Raw genomic sequence first — 20,851 nt, 5'->3', positions numbered from 1 at the left:
TGCTTCTTCTCTGCTGTATTGTCTGTACCCTCGCTGTAATGTTGGACCCTCTGGTGGGTGTGTTTAAAGCAGTAGCTATGAACCCATGGCAGTTAATTGATGCAGTTCACTGAGAGACTCCCACTTCCCTTTGGTTCTACTGGGACTGGCAAGGCTCCTCCTAAGCACTGTGTCTTATACACAACCTGACATCCTTCAGCCAGTGTTCCTTAGGTGGCTACTGCATGAGATTTTGCTTGGTTCTTTCATAATGTTGCTCTCCTGTAATGTCTTCTGCAGAAAAGATCAGTGGAGGACCTGAAGGAACGATATTACCACATCTGTGCCAAACTGGCTAACATTCGTGCTGCTCCGGGCACAGACCTGAAAATCCCAGTCTTCGATGCTGGCCATGAGAGGCGAAGGAAGGAACAACTGGAAAGGCTGTACAACAGGACACCAGAGCAGGTAACCTGGGCAAGAGAGCATCACTGCTCCAAAATATCTGTGGTAAGCTGAATCAGTAGGTGGATGAAATAGGCCAGAGGGTGGGAAAGAGAAGCACTGGCTAAGAGAAGAGCAACACTTAAGTACTGCTTTTGTTGTTGAGTTCACGTCCTTTTAAGGGATACAGAAGGACAATAACTGAGAAATCTGGCTCTACAGGAGGGAGGGCGAGTTGAGCAGTTATGGTCTCTGGCAACTGCCAACACCTTCTCTGTGACACTGTACTAGTCCTCTGAATAAAAACTAATTCTCAAGATCAGTGTCCTTATGGGTCCTTGAGACTCACGGGAAGTTAATTATTTCCTTAAGAGTAAAAATCTTGCCAGAGAACATCAAAGACTGTAAATCTGTATGTTTAGTTCTCCTTCTCTTTGTTGAAGCTGTGTGATGGTCCCAGGGGTTAGTGGTTAAGGAACTGTGGTCCCCAAAGGCTGGGGGAGAGCATCCTTTTCTCTGAGTAGTTCCCTCTAATGACAAGTTCACACATGTAATGACACTGCTTGTCCTTCCCACATTGACACGTGTGCTGATACCAGGCATAGCTGCTCTAGGTTCTATATGCTGTGTCTGGGGAGGGGAGCCAGTTTTTCACAGCACTGCATTTGCAACTACAGTCTATTTGGACTTTTTTACCTGTCTGTGCTCTTGACTCCCTTGTCTGAAGGAGGGATTGATCACTTGTGGATGCTGCTGAAGGGTTGTTGTCACACAGTAATTGCCAGTTTGTAGACTGGCCTTGCCATGGATGCAGGATAAGGCTGTGGAAGATAACGGGCTCCACAAATCCAAGTGCTCTGCAGGATATTAGGCAGGGGAGCTTCACGGCATTCCCAGGGTGGCCCAGGGCAGAGCTGATATCAGTAGATGGCCCCCTTGCCTTGCTAGGCCTCCACTGATGCTCTGATTGCCTTTCCGTGCTCTGGTCTGCAGGTGGCAGAAGAAGAATACCTCATCCAGGAGCTCCGCAAAATTGAAACCAGGAAGAAAGAGAGAGAAAAGAGAACCCAAGACCTGCAGAAACTCATCACAGCTGCTGACACCACCACTGAGCAGAGACGTGCGGAGCGCAAGGCTCCCAAGAAGAAACTGCCACAGAAAAAGGAGACAGAGAAGCCTGTAAAGATTTCCCTTTTTTACCCCCCCGCTTTGTGCTCTGGCTCCGCGTTTCCTTCAACAATCCTAGTGGGATCAGGCTCTCAGCTTTTCTGAGGGGAGTGGCTGCTGGCTGCCTTCTGGCAGATGCATTTTTGGTTAAGTCTTTGGGAAGGCAGAATGGTCTAAGGCAGCGATTGTCAGAGGCCTCTGGTGTGCTCTCTATCTCTCTCCCATTTGAAAAATACTGGTTTAAGTCCTGTTTCCCTTTCCATTCCCGAGAAATGGGATGAAATGGTACCAGCCATTCATGCGTCATGGCAGGGAGAAGCATCTGTCTCTCTGCTTCTCCCAAGTGTATTCTGCTACTGCTGTGCAGGGTTGTGCCATGAAACTGTTGTCTTTCAACTGCCTTCTTTTTCTAGTCCAGGTTTCCCTTTCCTTCCCCACTCCTGGGTTTCAGGAGTGTCTCCCAGGCTCAGTAGATGCCCCTCTCCTGATGCTCAGCCGTGATCAGAGCAGCCCTGCTGGGGGAAATCCTGTGTTCTGGAGCTTATTGCTTCGTATTTCTCCCTGAGCCAGGCTAAAGTCTAAGGAGCCCAGAACACAGGTTTCAATTCACATTTGACGTTACCTAAATGTCCCTTTCTGGAAAGAAGGCAGCATGGACTGAACTAAATTCAGCACCTTCAGTAGGAAATGACTGTTACAAAATCTCAGATATTTGCAGTGAGTTCCTGAGAATTCCTGTACCTCCACCTTGTGAAAAGAGAGCATTTGTGTCATTTTCCTCCAAAAGGGTCTTTGCAGAGAGGGGAGAGAGGCAGTGAATGCTAGACAATAATTGCTAGATGAAGTGTACCTACTGGCCACCACTTCCTTAAAATGCTTTTTAAAAAGACATATTATTCCTACTCCTAATGAATATAGTATCACTGGACACCATTCCCATGAGGGTTGATCTAGTAAAGCTCACCCGTGGCTGGCATATCTCCCTCTAAAGAAAGCAACTTGGCGGTGGTGTTGGTAGAGAAAAAAAGGGTGGTGATGGAGAATAGGGCTGGAAAAATGCTGAGGATGCCAAGGTGAGGGGGTCCAGCCCTGAATATTGCCCATGGGCTGGTGCCTGTCTGCAGGCACCTAGTGGATAGGCATGCCAGGGTGGGCAGAGAAGCAGTTTCTGTTGTTGCACTAGCATCGTTTCAACCATGACAGAGTCCATTAGGAGTCAATTACCAACTATAGCTGGGAAATGTTAAGAAAAAAATTGCATTTTAACTAAGAATTTGAATCGGGAGCTGCATCAGCATCATTTCAACAAAGGAAAATCATTTACCAAAGAGTCAATTGAGGTTGAAGCGTTTACAGCATGTACAGGCACGCAAGGCAAAAGAACCCATTTAATTGCTTATGCGCTGAGTGCAGGCAGAGTTGTCTTGGCTAAGCCAACGATGCTGATTTACCCTCTCTGCTTGAGTCAGAGTGTTCAGCAACAGGCTGGGGGGCAGAGTTTGAGGAGTCTGAAAGCAGCCTTCATCCAGAGGAAGCAGAGAGGATTGTTTTTTGATTGCAGCCTTCTTTGTCTCTAATAATCCAAGCAGGGAGGCTACATCCTACCAAAGATCAAAGTGAGCCTTACGAGTTCATGAGCCCTGTTGTTAGGTAGAGAATACTTTTTCTACCATGGTCATGTTTAAAAATCTCTTTCTGGGGCCTCTATTTATTGGACTGACCATAGATAACTGGAAAAAAATATCTTAATGCCTGGCCTGGCAGAGTGGTTTGCAAGGTGCCACCTCAAGACCAAGACATAGGGAGAGCTGATAGAGATGTGAGAGTCATTGGCAGGGAACTTGAGGAGTTGAGTCACTGTCCTTCAGCATCTCTTATGATCTTGGGGCAGCCCTGGTTGTCTCAGCCTTTTCTGGAACAAAGGGGAAGCTGTCGAGCCTCTCTGCAGAGAAATGAGGGAGCCGCAAGGTGAATGATGCCTACAAAGAAATCGTGAGATTTGAAGTGACTCTTCCTTTTGGAAAAGTGTGACTGAGCCTATGTTTTGCAGCGATTGTGGCTATTCGTGGATTGAAACATGACTGTCGCTGGCCCATTCAGAGGACCCCACACCATTCAGTGTGTGGGGCCCTACACATAGGCTGGTTTAATCATTTAGAAGTATGCGCACCTTGTGTGTTGCTCAGCAGCAGAGATTTTAAAGGGATTTCATTTAGATTTTTCCATTTTGTTGAAATGCAACTAAATGCTCTATTATTTAGCAGCAGCATTAGTAGTCTGCCTTCTTGTATTACTATGTTTAAAATGTGAAGTAGGAAGAAAGAAAACTTGTCTAACAATTGGACAAATGGCAAAACCTCTATAAACAGCAGGCCTCCTTGGAGGGGCTGAGTCCTTACATCCTCATTAGTGGGCTCATATCTGTATAGATCAGAGGTTTCTCACCTCATTCCTTAGAGGACTTGCAGTCAAAAGCCAAGATTTGGGGAGATTCTGGCCTGTTTTGATCAGTGAAATGGGCACGAGTTGCGTAAGGATATTATTGTGCAAATATGCATATGTTAGTATAAGGAATACCATTTAGGATTGGGGTTTGTGCTTATGTGGATGGATGTAAGGCTCTTTGTAGAGCAGTACATGAAACCAACCAAGCAAAAATGCTTGAGCTCTCCAAAGATGCCTTGAACTGCAGTATTTTCCTCAGTGAATTGCTTGGGATTTTCCCACTGAATCCCATTGCTTGGGATTTTCCTCTTGCCTCAGCTCTGACATGTGGCTGTGGCAGGTGGTTCTCGGTCATAGGAAACAGTGTTTCCCCTTCAGATAGTGTCTATATGAAATCTTGTGTTCCTTGTGTTTCCTGCATCAACACATCCTGTTTCGATCTCTTTCAGGCTGTTCCTGAGACTGCTGGCATCAAGTTTCCTGACTTCAAGTCTGCAGGTGTCACGCTGCGAAGCCAGAGGGTAGGCTGTTGTCCTGGTCCCTTGGGACCTCTGTTAATGTCTCTCAGCCTGCCTGTCTGTCTCCTCCTCTGTTCTCCTTTTATAGCTAAAGAAAGTCAAGTTCTTGCCTCTAAAATAAGAAAGGAATTCCATAAATGTGAAGACTCAGAAACTTGGAATGCTGGTTCTGTGAAAGCCTTGCAGGGGCACCTGGACGTGCTGGTGTTTGTTACTGGCGTGCCTGCTCTGCTGTTAGACACATGTGATGGGCCCAAATGGAGCTGTCTAGTCCAAACAGAGCATGCAGCCAAATGTAATGGGCCTTGTAGAGCATGTGTGTAAAGAGATGAGAGGTGCTTTTAAGAACTCGATGTTCAGTTTGTGACTTTGAAAAAAGAAGAGACACATAAATGCGTACAATTTTGAGCTTTCCTATTTCCCTTATCTTCAGAAAATATTTTGGGGAAAGGCCTCTTTGATCATTCTGCTGCACAGATATCCCTGAGAAAAGAATTTTCTTGCTGTTTCATCAGCAAAACTTGATGCCTGTCTCTTAGCGACAGGTTTTGGGATACTGGGTAAGTTAAACCTGCCTGGCAGACTGAATGTTTTCAGAAGGGTTTTGGTAGCAAAATCCTGTTTACCCAGTACAAGTGCCTTTATTTTTTTTAATTTTGTTTTTACCTAGCCAAATAAAATAATCCTTAGTTGCTTTATTGTAGCAAGGGTGAGGAAGTAGGTTCCTTGCCTGGCACCCTCGCTTGGCATGGTAATTTTCTAGGTCACTTTTAAAGACTGTTTTATGGGATGTTCTTTTGATGTCACAATAGTTTCAGGTCTTGCTGGGAACACCCTGGGACTCTAAACAGAAACGGGTTTGGGATCATGGTGCTTTGATGTATGGATGCATGTGCACTTTTGGGGTGGTGTGCCTCAGCAAGGTCACTGCTGGGGACCCCTTTAGTGTACAAGTGCCACCATCTGCAGGCTACCTGTGTGAGTGGGGGCTACAGCCCTGAGGAAGACTAAAATCCCAGCAAGTGACAGGCAAGATTGCAGGGCATGTGTTGAGATTTATGGAGACGTGGCAGATGTGTTCTCCAGTACCAAGATAAATAGAGTAATTTATGGAGATTGATTGGGATTTTGAAAACTAATAAGTGATGGTTGATCTTTTCTGTTTTTTTTCACCCCCCTGGAAACGAAGCTGAGCAATAACCTGTCAGTGACAGAACCATCTGGCAAAACCAGCAGCCTTTTTGTGTGCCATGCAGGCAATTCAAATCACAGCCTTCGTCAAAATAGGTGCTTCATGCTTCTCCCTGTTCTCTTTAATGCTCGTAAAATGCAGTGATAAGCTAAGGCATGGCAGTCTGATTCAGCAACTTTCAGCCTGCAGTATCCATGCTCCTGGATGACCTAGAGCAACTTTCTGTGCTCTGCTTGAAATTTTTAAGGACTTAATGCTGTTATTAGAAGTACTAATGGTTTGCAACTTGAAAAAGATTGCAAATGACTGATCTAGGCGAAAAAACAACACTGTGTTGCTTGGAAATGTGAAACTGCCTCAAATCCAGCAAAATTAATTCATTTGTGGCTTTTAGTCTGTCACCCGGCTTCCTTATTCAAGTCTTCCTTGTTTTTAAAACTGGAGCTAAGATAGTGACTTGCTTCACATATGGGTGATTGGCAGAATTAATTACATGAGGTCAATACAGGCCTTTTGAACTGGTAAGAGATACTGAAGGGCTAAATGGTATGGAGTTGACAATCCATGCTAATCCAAATTATTCTACTTGTGGGGTTTTTGTGGCAAACCCTCTACAGTGGTGTGGAATCGCCAAGGGTGGGAGCTGACTGGAACTCAGCGAGGAACTGGTATGCTGTGCTGGAAACTTGTACTCTGGCAACATCCAGTGTAAGATGTTTTGCCCTGAGCAAATTGGAAAATGATTTCTGAAGGCTTGTGACATCTTGCAGCAAGTTCTTTTGCCTGAGGACCTAAAGGGTTCCTCACCTAGAGGCTTCTATTGTCCTCTTTTATTCTGTACTTTGCTACCACACTTTACGCCTTCATAATTCAGCAAAGTTGGATTTTTGCACTGAGATCAGGGACTCAACCTCTGTCACGTGTGAAAAATGTACCGTATCATCCCCAGGATAATAGCACTTACTCTTTGATTAGAGATTATTTTTTTTCCTGAGGAATTACAATTAGTCTGAAAACTTGAGTTAATTTATAGAAATGAGTCCTTGAAGAAAAAGTTAGTTCCCAGTAGTTTTTATGACAATAGCTCTGGTTTTTCAAACTCCCCCTTTTGTTAGAGCTTACAGAACCTTATGCCCAGGCTGAATTTGAAGACCTTTTTCCCCACCCTAGGATTAATGGTCACTTACAGCCATTATTCTTCATAACCAAAAGTTTCTCCTTCAGCAGACGCTGAAGAGTAATCTTCTCCAGCAAGTTCCACAGGCTGCCTTCTATCACAATGGCTTCAGTCTCCCATTGTTCTCCATGGGGCCGTGCCACAGCCAGAGGCCGCAGCCCCTGTGCCCTTGCTCTGCAGGGATTTCCCCTCTGCCTCCTGACAGCACAGGCTGCAGGTTTCTCTGAGGCAGGAGGAAGATGAGCATTGTGAAAAGCTTCGTCTTAATTCGAGGCAGTGTGTTGCCTCCGTGCCGCTGAGAACAGGTGGCAGATGTTTTGGAAGGGGGTAAGCCTTTCGTGAGTTTCTCGAAAAGGAATTTTAGACCTTTGCTGTTAGTTAAACAGTGTTATGAAAATAACACCAGAATGTATTATTAATCCTAAGTGTTACTTCTAGAAAACCTCCTGTTATACCAGGTCTGCTCAGCTGGGAGGACAGACAGCCAAGGAGCCAGAGGAAATGAGAGATGAGTAGGGAATTTGTACAGGGAAAGGGGAGGAAGGGACTAAAGGGAAAGCAGGGAGCTATGAGGAAGGAAAGCTTTATTGAGGACCTGCCTGAAGGAAAGGAAAATAGGAGCTGTTGAACTTGAATCTTTTCCAGAACTTAGACAAACCAACACTAACCACATGTTTGTGATCTAGGCATCATGTTGCTTCTGTAGGGCAGAGCTGAGTTTGTTTTGAATTCATTGCAGTGTTTCTGTACCGTGTCATGTTCAGCTTTTAATTTTAACCTTTGACTTTGTTGTGTTCAGAGCACTTTACTTGGGCGCACCTTAACACCTCTTCAGTGTCTTTTAAGTTGCTCATCTACTCCCTCAGCCTTATCTGCAAATTCTAAGTTATGATTTCATTAAAGCTGTTGATTTTCTGCAACAGTGCCTTTAAGAAGGAAGGTGATGGATAGAAAAGGGTGGATGTTTGTCCCCCCTGCTGCATGTTGAGGTATAAGTCTGTGTCCTTGCTCTGTTGTCATGGGTTTGGAAACAAAGGAACTGGAAGAGAATTGAGTGAAGTCTTACCTGGTAACAAAGCAAAACTTCAGGATGAAAAGGAGTTTGTAGAGATCTCAATCTGCAAAAGGGACTGAGGGATGCTCCAGCTCAGCCTTTTGGAGCCAGTCACCTCCCCTCAGAAGAGGCTTCCAGCCAGCAGCCTGACTCCATCTGCTAACTGGGATCTGATGGACAATTTGCCAGTCAGACCAATTAAAAAAGAAATAGCGGAAGGAAAATTACAAGTACAGCTTTACTACCCATTGATTCAAATATTCACACTCACCAGCTCTTAAATATTTACTAGCCTGCTGAGCATTTTTTTAGCACTGATTAATGAGTAAGAATTTACTGTGATTGTGGGGGGAATGTGTGTGTGTGAGTTCTCTTCATTTGTTTTTTTTTCTTGGAGTAGGAACTGAGTGCTTTCTCCAGCTCCAAGGTGAGTGATGCTTCTAGAGGAAGATGGGCCTGTACATATCTGTTTAGACATATTTATTCTCCATATTTGGTCTGACCCACAATTAAATGGCCAAGCACGCCGCCTGTTTACTCTGCATCGGAGGCTGTTGGCTCCGTTCCTTCACTGTCATTAATGCAAACCCAGACCTCATCGGCTGTGAACACGTGAAACATCTGTCTGTCCTCCCGTGATCAATACTGTCCCTTCAGAGGTTCAGCTTTAGAAGGAGTTCCATAAAATATCAGTTATTTTTATTTGGATTTGATAAATTTAATTACTTGGAGCAATTAATAATTTATTTGCCTTGTATTGATTGCACTTCAAAGCATCCTGACATAAATCTGATGGAGATCAGCACACTCTTATTAGGAAGGAAAGTTTATGTTTCCAGATCTGAACATTCCATGGATTAGTTAGCTGAGATGAGCTTGTTGCTACTACTGGTAATTTTTCGTTAGTGAAGTTGCATGTTTTGCATTGTACAAGAGAGTGGGCGAGAGTCATTTCCGTGGGGAGCCTGAGGGAGGTGTGGAAGGGAAGTAGTAGTCTCTGTGAATGGAAGTTATGAACAAATGATGCAGGCTGGATCAAATTCATGCTGTGGCATTGCCATCTATTTGTTGTTACATGCCCTTTAATTAGGTCAGAGAGACTGCTGGTGCATTTCCTAATCAAACTCCTGCTTGTAAAGAATGAAATAAGACAAAAATATTGGAGTGTTTTTTTTAAAGGGAACAGTGAAGGATACAAAATCTTCAATGAACTGGACAGGGTGAATCTAACTCTTCCTCTGTTCTCATTCTTAGCTAAACTGACAAGCAGTTAATGTTACATTGCTGAAAGAAATGTATCCGTCACCCTTTTCATGGAGCTCTTTCGTGTGGGAGAGCATCTGGACCAAAGCCTTAGCAGGCTCTTGGGTATAAAGTAGCACTCTGGGTACAGTAATGGGGTCTTTTAAAATGAGTTGTAGTTCTGGAAAGGACACTCCATGTTGCTGTTTCTGTTGAATCATCCGGTAGCAAATAGCGTCTGTGCAGTATGAGGCTTTGGGGACCTTTGTCTGCCAGTCCTGGGCTGATTCAAGCAGCTTTTACTACCCATATCTGCTTGTAGTGACAGAGTCTTAGGTGTCATTCATCAGGTAATCTGGTTGTGTGTAACTTGTGCAGAGCACCATGTATATTACTTTTTTCTTTCATTAGCATAACCAACGTAATCCTCGGAGTGTAATTAGTCACTGTGGAGTTTTTTTTGTATTTAAGCGTGGTTTCAGTTCAATTTGAAAAGCAACATCAATTCAAGACTGTCTTCATGTTTTGCTGCAGTTTCTTGGGTTTGTGTCTGGCCTGGAAGTTTATAGAATGTTTTTGTAGTATGTGAAGCTGTCCTCAGAGTTCCCCTTCCTGTGGCTGATCTCAGGGCCCCCCCGTGACCATCACACGCTCTTTTGTGCTCGTCTTGTTCCAGTCGGATGCAGCTCAGGGGCTGCAGCCGTCTCTGTTTCCTGCAGCCGCCACTACAGGTCTCCCCTTGGTTTCCACACCTGCGGTGAGAGGCAGGGGTAGAATTATCTGGGCATCTGCAGATCTCCTGAAGCAAGTTTCTGTAGTGTCATCCTGGTAATGTGTTTTTAACATAAAGCACCCTCCAGTAAAAATGTCCTGTGCAGTCCGTCCTTCTGCACTGTGTATTTTACTGTTTTTCCCCTACACAAACACTTCCCATAGTCCTTTTGCATTTGTTTCATGGGTTTGCACTGTATTTTAAGCAAGATGGATTTAAGGGCATGGAAACTCAGGCTTGGTAAGTGGCAGATAATACTTTGCTTGCCAGAAGATGATCATCTTCTAAATGACTTGCAGTCCTGGCAAGGTGTGAATTCCTCTTGTCTTCTCAGGTGTTTTGTTCCTTGTCACAAGCTGCACGTCAAATTGGGAGAAAGCCGACTCTTTCCAGGGTATTAACCATCGTTTGTGTGGATTCCAAGTCGTTCTCATTTTAGGCCACTTGTGCATGGTCAAAGCAATCTCTCCCCACTTCCTGGGGGGAGAGAGTGGGAGAGTGGAAAAACAATGAAGACCTTGTTATCTGCACTGGTGAAAAGCTCATCATGCTGAGATATTGATGCTCCAGGACGCTGGATTCTTTAGGAAGTGTCTCTTAGCTTTACCCCTTGAATCAGTGCTAGAGATGCATAACGAGGCATTAGTGTTTATAGGACCAGTGAACTGCTCCTTTGCCATATGCCCGAGTGTGCTGTGCTTCTTCAGGATCTGCTGGCCTCCCTCATCCTTGGTAAAGCTTTCACTAGGTATATTCCTCTAACAAGTAAAACTGGTTTAATGTACTAGAAGGATTCAAGTAGAGAATTTATATTTTTGCACAATTGATATGGGAATTTGAGGGGTATGTCGAACTTCAGTAAAACAAAACCGAAATAACAATTTATATAAGGTAATATAGAAATGTTTTATTCTTAAAATTGTTTTATTTAGCATTAAGCATCATTGATGGAGCAAGTTGATGGTCACCCGACAACCCAAAGGGGTTGCTGTGTGTTTAATGTATTACGTGGTGTAGTAGGTATGGCATAGTAGGATGAGGCTTTAGTTTTATCTGTTCTAAATCTCAGTCTGGCAGACCAGCAGGCACTGGCGTAAGACATGGGATCTATGGCTGTAGGGAGAAGCATATATGTTAATTGATGCAGAGAATACTTGTGCAGTTTCAAACTCTTCTAACTTTTGCACATGTCCATGCAATTACCCATCTACCTTTCATTGTAGAACTTTAGTTCTGAGCAGTTAAGTACTTCAAGTTTCCGGAAATGCACATGTTCGTATATGAAATTGAATTTCTCTGTTGGGGCTTTTTCCAGAGCTCTAAGGCTAAAGTACTTAATATGGTTCTTTCCTTCCTTGAGTCTTACAACTGTGCAGAAGTGGAAGATCTCTGCTCCTGCAGAGCAGAGCCATGCAGCTGGGGAAAGGTCGACCTTCTTATCCCACCTTAAGCCAGAAAATGCAAAAGACATTATTCATCTGAAACTTTAGCGCTCCTTCCCGGAAACCCACTAAGCAATTCAGTACTAAAGATTTCCATGAAGAAAGTGCCTAATGAGAAAGTTTTCTTGCTGCTGAAGTCCACAAAGAGATGGTTTTCAATGTCAGTGAGCTGTGTATTATAACGCTGAACAACAAAACCAATGCCAGTGTGTAAAACCACAGTTTATAGTTGTACAAACACAGGTCAGATGTGTGGAGCTTTTAGGATTGACTGTTTTGAGACGGTCACATTGTTTAGGGTTGGGGAAGGGTGAGTTTAAGGAAAGGATTGTCTCAAAATTGAATTAAAATGAAGTGCAGCATCAGGGAGGGTACATGTGAAATATCCGGTTAACCATTGATTGATTTAAGAAACCTTGTATTTTGGTGAGAGACCAAACGAAAGGTTTCAGCATGAAAGTGGGAGGTTTTTTTAATGTGAGCATCAGAAGTGGAACATTTGTAAGAAAGCGATACGTTGAGAGCAGGACATTTAGGATGACCACATAGATATAATCACATGTGGGACCTGGCTGAATCTGTCTTTGTAGATCCTCGAGACCTCTGCCGTTCCCAGTGCAGGTCCCCATGGCAATCTCAACCTGCCAGGTGGTGATGCTAATAACAGGGGACTATATTCCAAGCTCTGCTATGACTTCATTACTCCACCAAAATATACTCAAATACATTTACAACTATGCTTAAAAGTATTAGCATAAATCATGAAAACAGAATGGCACACAAAAATAAACGAACCAAGTCTGTTTGGGGAGGCTTTATCTTCAGTTATTTCTCATCATGTTTGTTCATTTAATGAATTTTGCCAATTAGCAATTAATTTGCAGTAGGTCTCCTAGTCATTAGTGTGAATTAGCAAGGCTTTGTTGGCAGAATGTCTTGAACATTAAATACGAATCCTGTATCATTCAAAACCTCAAGGGTGCTCCGTGGTGAGACTGTCTATAGGAATTGAATGTCTCGGGGCCACCTCCAGTCTCTCAGCCCCTGCCCTGACAGGTGGGTGCTCTCTTTATCTATCTAAGCTTCACGGCCCAATTCCTGAGCAATGCCCTCCTATTTGAGGGGAGAGCAGACGGGGTTGGTACCAGTGTACCCCATGCCCAGAGAGGCCGTGTGTCCCAGGATCAGGCAGGGCTCTTCTCTCCATAGGTGGGCTCTGGCATTGTGGCTTTGTGGTGTTGATTCACACAATTTCCTGTGGCTCTTTATTTATTTTTCTCTTGGTACAAGCAGTTCGTGTGTTTAATGCAGGTTGTTTATAGCAAGGACAAAGGATTACAGTCCTTAAATCAAAAGCGACGTTGGTGTAATTATAAGCGCAGGCTGGTGTTGCGAAGAGGGCTGTAGGGAGAGGCTGTCAAAGGAGAAGAGCATCCAAAATATAGTAACCTCAAAAATCCCAGCTAATCAGTTTTCTGACTGCAGCAATCTGTTTCCCAGGTATTATTATTATATGGGGACTTTAAAGATAATAAATAACAATAATAGTCTAGTATAAGGAAGGAAAGAAAAGGGCAAATGCCATTCACCTCAGAAGCTGTGGTTGCTTACTGGAGTTCTCCAAGGAACATAATTTTCCTCAGCCCCTGCGGAGGACTCGATCTGTGACAACACTGAGAACATCCCAGGAGCCATGGTGCAAGCAACGAGATTGCCCTGAGTGGTGTTTTCATTAATGCAGAGATACAGCCTGCAGAAACCTCGCATCCCAGCACACACGCATCTTGGGCCAGAGATGTGCTGTAGGCTGAGACCTCTGGTCCCTGTGGACTGTGTTGTAGCTCAGGAATGAGGACAGGTGATACACTTCCAGCACTCTGGTGTGTTTCTGGATGTCTGCTTAAAAAGACCAAAACAAGGGCTTGCTGAAGTAAGCTTGGGCTTATCGGGGCTGTACAGGGCATGAAGGCTTCTCTCCTGCAACAAGACAGCCCAGCTAACGGACCCTGGCTAACAGATTATCAGCAGCATTTGAGTAATAGACTGCTCATTTAGTTTTAATACATTTTGCATAGAGAGCAATCAGCCTTCATCAGTCTTAGAGATGAATTGGCTTAGCCAGCTAAATTCTAAAGATATTAGTCCGACAGCAGCCACATAAATCATAACATTTTCTTAATGATGGTAAAATTAAAATATACTCTTGCTTTGAGAAACCAATGAAGCCTTCTTGTTTGCAGGCCAGATCCTCCTGCTTGAATTAAAAGGAAGCTTAATTGATGTGTTTTTAAACTAAACTCACAGCCCCACTCCTCCTGAGCATCTCTAGTGTTCTTTTCTTTGAAGTTGAATTAATTTGTCCTGCCTTTCCCTGCTCCATCCTCTAATCTTCAGGAGTGTCAGTGAAGACCTTGGCTCAGTGTTCATTGACCGGACTCCTGCGGGATGTGAGCAGGACACATACAACGTCACAGTTGAAGGCTTTTCCAGATTAATCGTTTGTGTTGCCAATATTTCCTTCAGCTAGTGGAAGCCTCCCAGGAGAAAAGCTATCACTAGTGCTCTTTTTGGATCCCCTGGGTCAGGTTGGTTTCTTGGAAATCCTCCCTGGTAGTCCTCTTGGTCCTTTGCTGGAGTCTTAATTGTGGTGGCAATATCTAACAAAAGGACCAGGTGCTTCTTAGCATATACTGTGAAAGGCCTGTTTCCCTGGCATGCTCTGCAGCATCTGTTCTCTGGTTTCTTAGCTGAAACGATGTGGTGGAGAAGGTGGGCTTTCCCAGCATGGGGGTGGTGGAGCTCCTGATGGGACACATGCAGCCATAGCTGAGTTAAGGGTGGTGCTTTCACCATTTGTATATGTACGTGCAGTGCTTCTGCCTTCAAAGGAATTAAGAAGTTCCAGGTGGTGTCTCTTCTTGTCATTTTGGTGTTGGGGCAGTGGACACTGTGGAAAAGATGGGCCTAATTTGGGAGACTTACGTTGGACTGTCTGTTTTGGGGAATTTCAGCCTGTGGCTTATGGTAGGTAAGGTGACCATGGGACCTTTTTGGTGAACTCACCTCAGAGACCAGTATCTAGTGGAGTGCCTCAGGGGTCAGTGCTGGGGCCAATATTATTCAATATATTCATTAACGATTTGGACGAGGGAATAGAGTGTACTATCAGCAAGTTTGCTGATGACACTAAGCTGGGAGGGGTGGCTGACACGCCAGAAGGCTGTGCTGCCATCCAGAGACCTGGACAGGCTGGAGAGTTGGGCGGGGAATAACCTGATGAAATTTAACAAGGGCAAGTGTAGAGTCCTGCATCTGGGCAGGAACAACCCCAGGTTCCAGTATAGGTTGGGAAATTACATATTAGAGAGCAGTGTAGGGGAAAGGGACCTGGGGGTCCTGGTGGACAACAGGATGACCATGAGCCAGCACTGTGCCCTTGTGGCCAGGAAGACCAATGGCATCCTGGGGTGTATTAGAAGGGGGGTGGCTAGTAGATCGAGAGAGGTCCTCCTTCCCCTCTACTCCGCCCTGGTGAGACCACATCTGGAATATTGTGTTCAGTTCTGGGCCCCTCAGTTCCAGAAGGACAGGGAACTGCTGGAGAGAGTCCAGCGTAGGGCAACCAAGATGATTAAGGGAGTGGAGCACCTCCCTTATGAAGAAAGGCTGAGGGAGCTGGGTCTCTTTAGTTTGGAGAAGAGGAGACTAAGGGGGGACCTTATTAATGTTTATAAATATATAAAGGGTGAGTGCCATGAGGATGGAGCCAGGCTCTTCTCGGTGGCAAACAATGATAGGACAAGGGGTAATGGGATCAAGCTGGAACACAAGAGGTTCCGCTTAAATTTGAGAAAAAACTTCTTCCCGGTGAGGGTGCCAGAGCCTGGCCCAGGCTGCCCAGGGAGGTTGTGGAGTCTCCTTCTCTGCAGACATTCAAAACCCGCCTGGATGTTCCTGTGCGACCTCACCTGGGCGTTCCTGCTCCAGCAGGGGGATTGGACTGGATGATCTTTTGAGGTCCCTTCCAATCCCAAACATACTGTGATACTGTGATACCAGTTTTAAGGTGGAGTAAAGAGTGGCTTTGTCTTCAGGTGATTCTCAGCCCAGTGTTGCTATCTCATGGTTGGTTTGGCCAAGGTTGGGGCCACTGGTCAGTTGGTGGCATGCAGGACGGCTGCAAGATGCTCTGGCCTCTTGGCTATTCGGTGGTCTGCTGGGCAGCTTGGGCTGGTGATGGTGATCCCTGGGTGGAGGTGTGAGCTCACCTTCCCAGGGCTGGACACAGAGGGACAGCCATAACTGTGTTTCACACTGAGGTATTGAGAATTATCTCTTTCCTGGTCTGTCTGCTGGCATTGCTGAGGAAGGAAAGCGCTTTCATTTGTTCTTGGATATATCCACAGGGCTCGGAAACCTGTTCTCCCTGCCATATTGTGCCAGCTGCGTTTGTGCTGCTTGTAATCTAATAAACGCTTGGTCTGAGCAGCTAGCACTCCTGCTAGAGCCCAAATGAATGCAGAGGAAGGACCCTGCTAAGTGTATGCATTCTTTCTCTCCTGGCCAGCCCCGATTCCCTTTCATAGCTCACATCTGATGCTTCCTCTCTCACCTAGCCCCTTAGCTCCGATGTAAATGTGTGTTCACACTTCCGCCAGTCAAGTAACTGTGCTCTCTCTGTCTCTCCCCTTTGTTATAAAGCCTGCTCTGTAAATGAATCCCACAGGTCTGGGGCTCAGCAGGTAAAAGGAGAAGTGAGTCTGTTAGCGCATGAGTCTAATCAGGCCAGCTAAAGCGAATAAAGTAGGGCAGCATTGCACATTAGCCGCTGTGTAAATGAGCCCTTTGATGGGCTGGGCACCGCAGGAGAGGGTTTGAAGCCAAGAAGAACTTTTGTTGTTAATTCAGTGACACATGGAAACTGTAAAACAGCGTGTCTTGCACACACACGAGAGAGAAAATAAAAGCCCTCACGACCGGGCTTTTCAATACCTGCCCTCGGACCTAGTCTGAAAACTTTCAGCCCCTGTCTCCCTCTCTTACCACTTGATTTTCCTTTCTCTCCCTTTCTTTTTTTGTTCCCCCTGCACTATAAAAAGAAAAGCTCTCTTGCCTTTTGAACTAGACGCCTGTGAGTGAGGGCTATCTCTGAGCTGTGTGGCTCTGTTACCTTTGTGTTCCAGATGAAACTGCCAAGCTCGGTGGGACAGAAGAAGATTAAAGCCCTGGAGCAGATGCTGATGGAACTCGGAGTAGGTGAGTAAAGGGGGCACGCGAGAGAGAAAGAGACACACAGAGCTAGCCTTTGTTCTCAAGATGGGCTATTTTTTCCCCTAGTAATACAGCCAGTTTCTTGAATAACAGTATGTGAATGGTTTTTAAAATATTTTATGTGTTTAAAAAAAAAAAAAGAAAAGAGAGAGGGTAAAAGCCAGAACAAGATGCACAGGGTTTTTTTTTCTTTCCTCCCAGTAGAAAAATGGTTTAAAAGAACCTTTGTTTCTCTCTTGTTTGGGCCTTTTTAACCATCAAGAGAGGCAGCACAGTATTAGGAAGGCAAATCTCAGCCTTGCCGGGAGAGGTACTTCTAAGTGTGTTAGTGACCACGGCACGTGCATTGTTCGGGGCTGCCCTGTCTTGCTTTCAAGCTTCGTTTCCTCTTAATTTACTGCGCACGGTGGCAAGTCCAAAATGCGTCTGGGACTGTTCATCCCCGCTTTATAGGTTGCATGCTGTGTGAAAATCTGGAGCATCTCTGCTGAAAGGCGAGTAAACACACATCCCTCACTCTTGAACTCCAGTGTCTTAGCAGCAGAGAGAAGGGTTCACTTACCACATACAGTACCCACTCACAGCTAGAGGGGAAGAAGTGCAGCCCGTGGCTAGCTGCTGCCCTCCATGCAGCGGGTACAATTTGCAGGTACTACAAGTCCCAGCGTGCAGTGCCCCTTGATTAGACACCTGATGGTCCCTCTTCCCCCCACTGGGGCTGAGGGGATTTAAAAAAAAAAAGAAGAAAAAAATAGCATTGTTGCTGATTTACAAGAGATTATTGAGCTTGGTCCCAGCACTGGTTTCTGTTAACTCTTGTTAGTGTTTTCGGCTGACAGGTTTATGGCTTGATATGTTGTCTCGGAGACTGTGTGCAGTTCTGAAGGCCTCCTGTGGCTAGTGAAAGCAGCTCAACCAGGGTGGTTTCCTCCTTCTGCTTAAAAACTAAGGGAGTTACTGTCTGTGCTTGCTAGGGAACCCACGGGGAAGGATGTGAGTGCTTCTTAGAGCTCACTTTTCGCAAGGATAAGGAGGGGTTCTTGACTCCCCACTCCTGCCTTACAAAATACCTCGAGGCCTTCATGGTGCTCCAACCCTGCTGTGCCTTGGAGTGCAGAAGCACCCCAGGGCTTTGTGTGGGTGAACACAGTGCTAGCAGGAAGGGGTCATCTGGGCAGCCCTGTGGAGAGGGGACCGCTGCTGTATATTGGGATAAACGTGCAGAACTTCATCCTTTTCTTCTCCAGAACGTGCAGCTCTTCCTGGCTCTGTGTGCACATGTGATGGGCTGCAGCAGAATGGGAAGGTGATCTGCCAGCCCTTGCTACAAGCAGTTCAGGTCTGCATTAAAACATGTCTGTAACACTGCAGCAGGGTAACTCTCTGCCTCAGTCCTACCCTGGGAGGAGCAACAGCAGAGGCAAGGGAGCTCAGCCTGCCCACCGCTTGTTGGTGAAGGTGTAGGGGACAGTGGGACCTCTTATATCCTCTGCAGCAGTGTGTGAGGACTTGTTCACAAGGCTGAGCTCTCTTTTTTAGGATGTGGTTGATCCCCAGGGTGTGCCTGGGGATCAGCTGAGGTCGCTTTCCCCTCTGTGCATCCCCTGGCACAGCTGAGCTGAACTGCCTGATAAAAGCTGCCCGTCTCCACACCGTGGCATCCCCGACGCCTCAGACATACTGTCCCCGGTAGCGGCACAGACCTTTACTTTCTAAAATGTATAATGTATTGCAGGATATTGAGAACACCTTGTTTGTCAACGACAGAGGCAATACGTTAATCTGGACTTGAGTAATGTCCTGGTCTTGAGTAGTCTGGTCTGATCTGCATCTTCCATTATCCTTCACTTGCCAAGTCCTGGACTTTGCAGGTTCACCCTTAGTCCTTGGCCAGAGCCCAAGGGGACAGCCTGGAAATTCAGGTCTCTGACCCTTAGGGATGGTGGTTGCTAATGAACCATGTGATGGGAGTGAGGGTCCCGGTGCACCTTTGTGGGAGTGAACTGGGCAGCCAGGACCTTTCGAGGGATCTTCTGTTGTGGAGTTGCAGGCCTGGGTGTTTAACAGCACACCTTTTTCTCCCTAGATCTCAACCCTATGCCCACGGAGGAGATCGTGCAGATGTTCAATGAGCTGCGGAGTGACCTGGTGCTGCTGTATGAGCTGAAGCAAGCCTTTGCTAACTGCGAGTACGAGCTGCAGATGTTACGGCACCGCTACGAGGCCCTGGCCAAAGCTGGTAGTATTGGCCCTCTCAGTGCAGAAGGCGCCCATCCAGATGGCCAGGCAGGGCTCGGCATCGAGGAGAGCAAGGGAGATGCCAAGGACCAGATCATTGATGTAGTAGGAGCACCACTGACCCCCAACTCGGTGAGAAGGAAGGTTGTGGGGGCAGAACAGGGAGCGCTCAGGTCTCCGACGCAGATGCCCTGACAAGCGCTGGGGATGCTGCCCTGCTCTCCCTCCAGGTGTGCGCGTCCAAGGGAGCACAGCATGCCTGTTCCCCCCAGGACCCAGTGCTGCTCTCTGGGCTCGTCTCCTGTGCTGGACAGTGTTCTTGGTGCTATAGGTGGGGTCAGCAGGGCTTTCTATATTCTGCATGCAGGCAGACAGCTTGATGTGGGGTGCCACCGTGGACCAAAGCAGCAAGGCTTTAGGTGATGAGAGCTTGCACGAGGGCAGCAAGAGTGATGCCAGTACAGCTGTGGGCCTGAGGCATTTTCATCTAGACACAGCCCCATAAGGGGTGCTCAGCAGAGGGAAGCAAGTGGGGAAGGCAGTCTTGAGATGATGAGCCATGAGCTGCCCAAGTCCTTGGAGTCAAGCAGTAGCCCTGCCTGGAGCAGGAGGCTTGGGGAGGAGAGAGGTGTTTGAAGAGCAAAGAGGCGTTCTTATTCCCTACTTCCAGTGCTGAGAAAGGAAAGCCAGACCTGGGATTCTCCCACTGCGAGCCTGTGACAATGTCCTGTGCATGTACCTCTGGGATGCGAATCACCAGCCTCTCCTCCCTGCCTGTCTGAGGGCTGGCCGCCCAGCCCCTCACCCCTGCCTCAGGGCCCAGGGTGTGCCTGGGGATCAGCTGAGGTCGCTTTCCCCTCTGTGCATCCCCTGGCACAGCTGAGCTGAACTGCCTGATAAAAGCTGCCCGTCTCCACACCGTGGCATCCCCGACGCCTCAGACATACTGTCCCCGGTAGCGGCACAGACCTTTACTTTCTAAAATGTATAATGTATTGCAGGATATTGAGAACACCTTGTTTGTCAACGACAGAGGCAATACGTTAATCTGGACTTGAGTAATGTCCTATTTGATTGTGACAATATGGAGTCCTAAGGAAGTGTTTTACTGAGACAGGTTCATGTTTGCAAAGGAGTCTTCTGATGTTTTTTTTTCCCCTACTGCATTCAATCTGAAATCTTCCCCCCTCCCTGCGGTCCAGAATGTCCTTGTTTGCCAACTTTTTGGGCTGATTCACAACACACTTGCTGTGCCTTGAGACTTTGCTTGTTGGGAAGGTGGGAGGGGTGGTGGTGGCCACGGCTGCAGGAGGAGGGAGCCCATGTGTGTGTTCCTGACCACATTGTTCCTCAGTGCTACCTCTTGGAATTGGAAACAAAGGGGTGGGCCCAGGCAGCACAGAAAGGGTTAAACTGACCTGGTCTCTGACATATTTGAAAGAAATATAATCAAGTTAATTCACTGCAAGGCAAATTCAGTACCTAAAGGGCCCCCATGTTAAATACAGCACTGACCTTTACCGGCTGATTACACAAAGACGACACAATTAGATTAGTCCAAGACAAAAGGTCAAGCACATTCACACTGTGGCCATTTTATGCTACCTTTCGAGTGGGGGAAATATTACATCCCCGCTGGAAGGGTATCTTGGAGAGGAGGGGAATGGAGCTGTTGTACCACGTTCTGCCTGGCTCAGGTATGTTTGGAGAGTTGGGCAGGCTCTGGCACTGTGCTTGCCCTGAACCATTCCTGTGGTCCTGGGCACTGTGGCGGTGGGAGAGACCAGCAGCCTGTGGCCCACAACCAGCTTTTTGAAGGCTGGGCTGTGCCGGGTGGAGGTTGTGTGCTGGGGATGCTCCCTGCCCTGCCCAGGGCTGGCAGGAGCAGCTCTGGTGCCTCTCACTCAGCC

The 20,851-nt window shown here is 46.4% G+C and overlaps 1 protein-coding gene across 2 annotated transcripts in view; it reads left to right on the top strand.

The window, feature by feature from the left end:
* The window catches only part of DMAP1 (DNA methyltransferase 1 associated protein 1), a 30,039-nt gene extending 9,854 nt beyond the window's left edge, over window positions 1-20,185 (top strand). For both annotated transcript variants that reach the window (XM_065071612.1, XM_021285659.2), the window contains exons 6-10: window positions 280-447; window positions 1,417-1,602; window positions 4,485-4,556; window positions 16,616-16,688; window positions 18,790-20,185. In XM_065071612.1, coding sequence (XP_064927684.1) covers window positions 280-447; window positions 1,417-1,602; window positions 4,485-4,556; window positions 16,616-16,688; window positions 18,790-19,136 — 846 coding nt within the window. In that variant the 3' untranslated portion in view covers window positions 19,137-20,185. The remainder of the gene's footprint in view (window positions 1-279; window positions 448-1,416; window positions 1,603-4,484; window positions 4,557-16,615; window positions 16,689-18,789) is intronic.
* The last annotated feature ends 666 nt before the right edge of the window (window positions 20,186-20,851 follow it).

This window comes from Columba livia, chromosome 8, assembly GCF_036013475.1.
Source record: "Columba livia isolate bColLiv1 breed racing homer chromosome 8, bColLiv1.pat.W.v2, whole genome shotgun sequence".
NCBI classification, from domain to species: domain Eukaryota; kingdom Metazoa; phylum Chordata; class Aves; order Columbiformes; family Columbidae; genus Columba; species Columba livia.
Note: the sequence above shows the minus strand (reverse complement) of the source record. Positions and strands in the feature narration are given on the sequence as shown.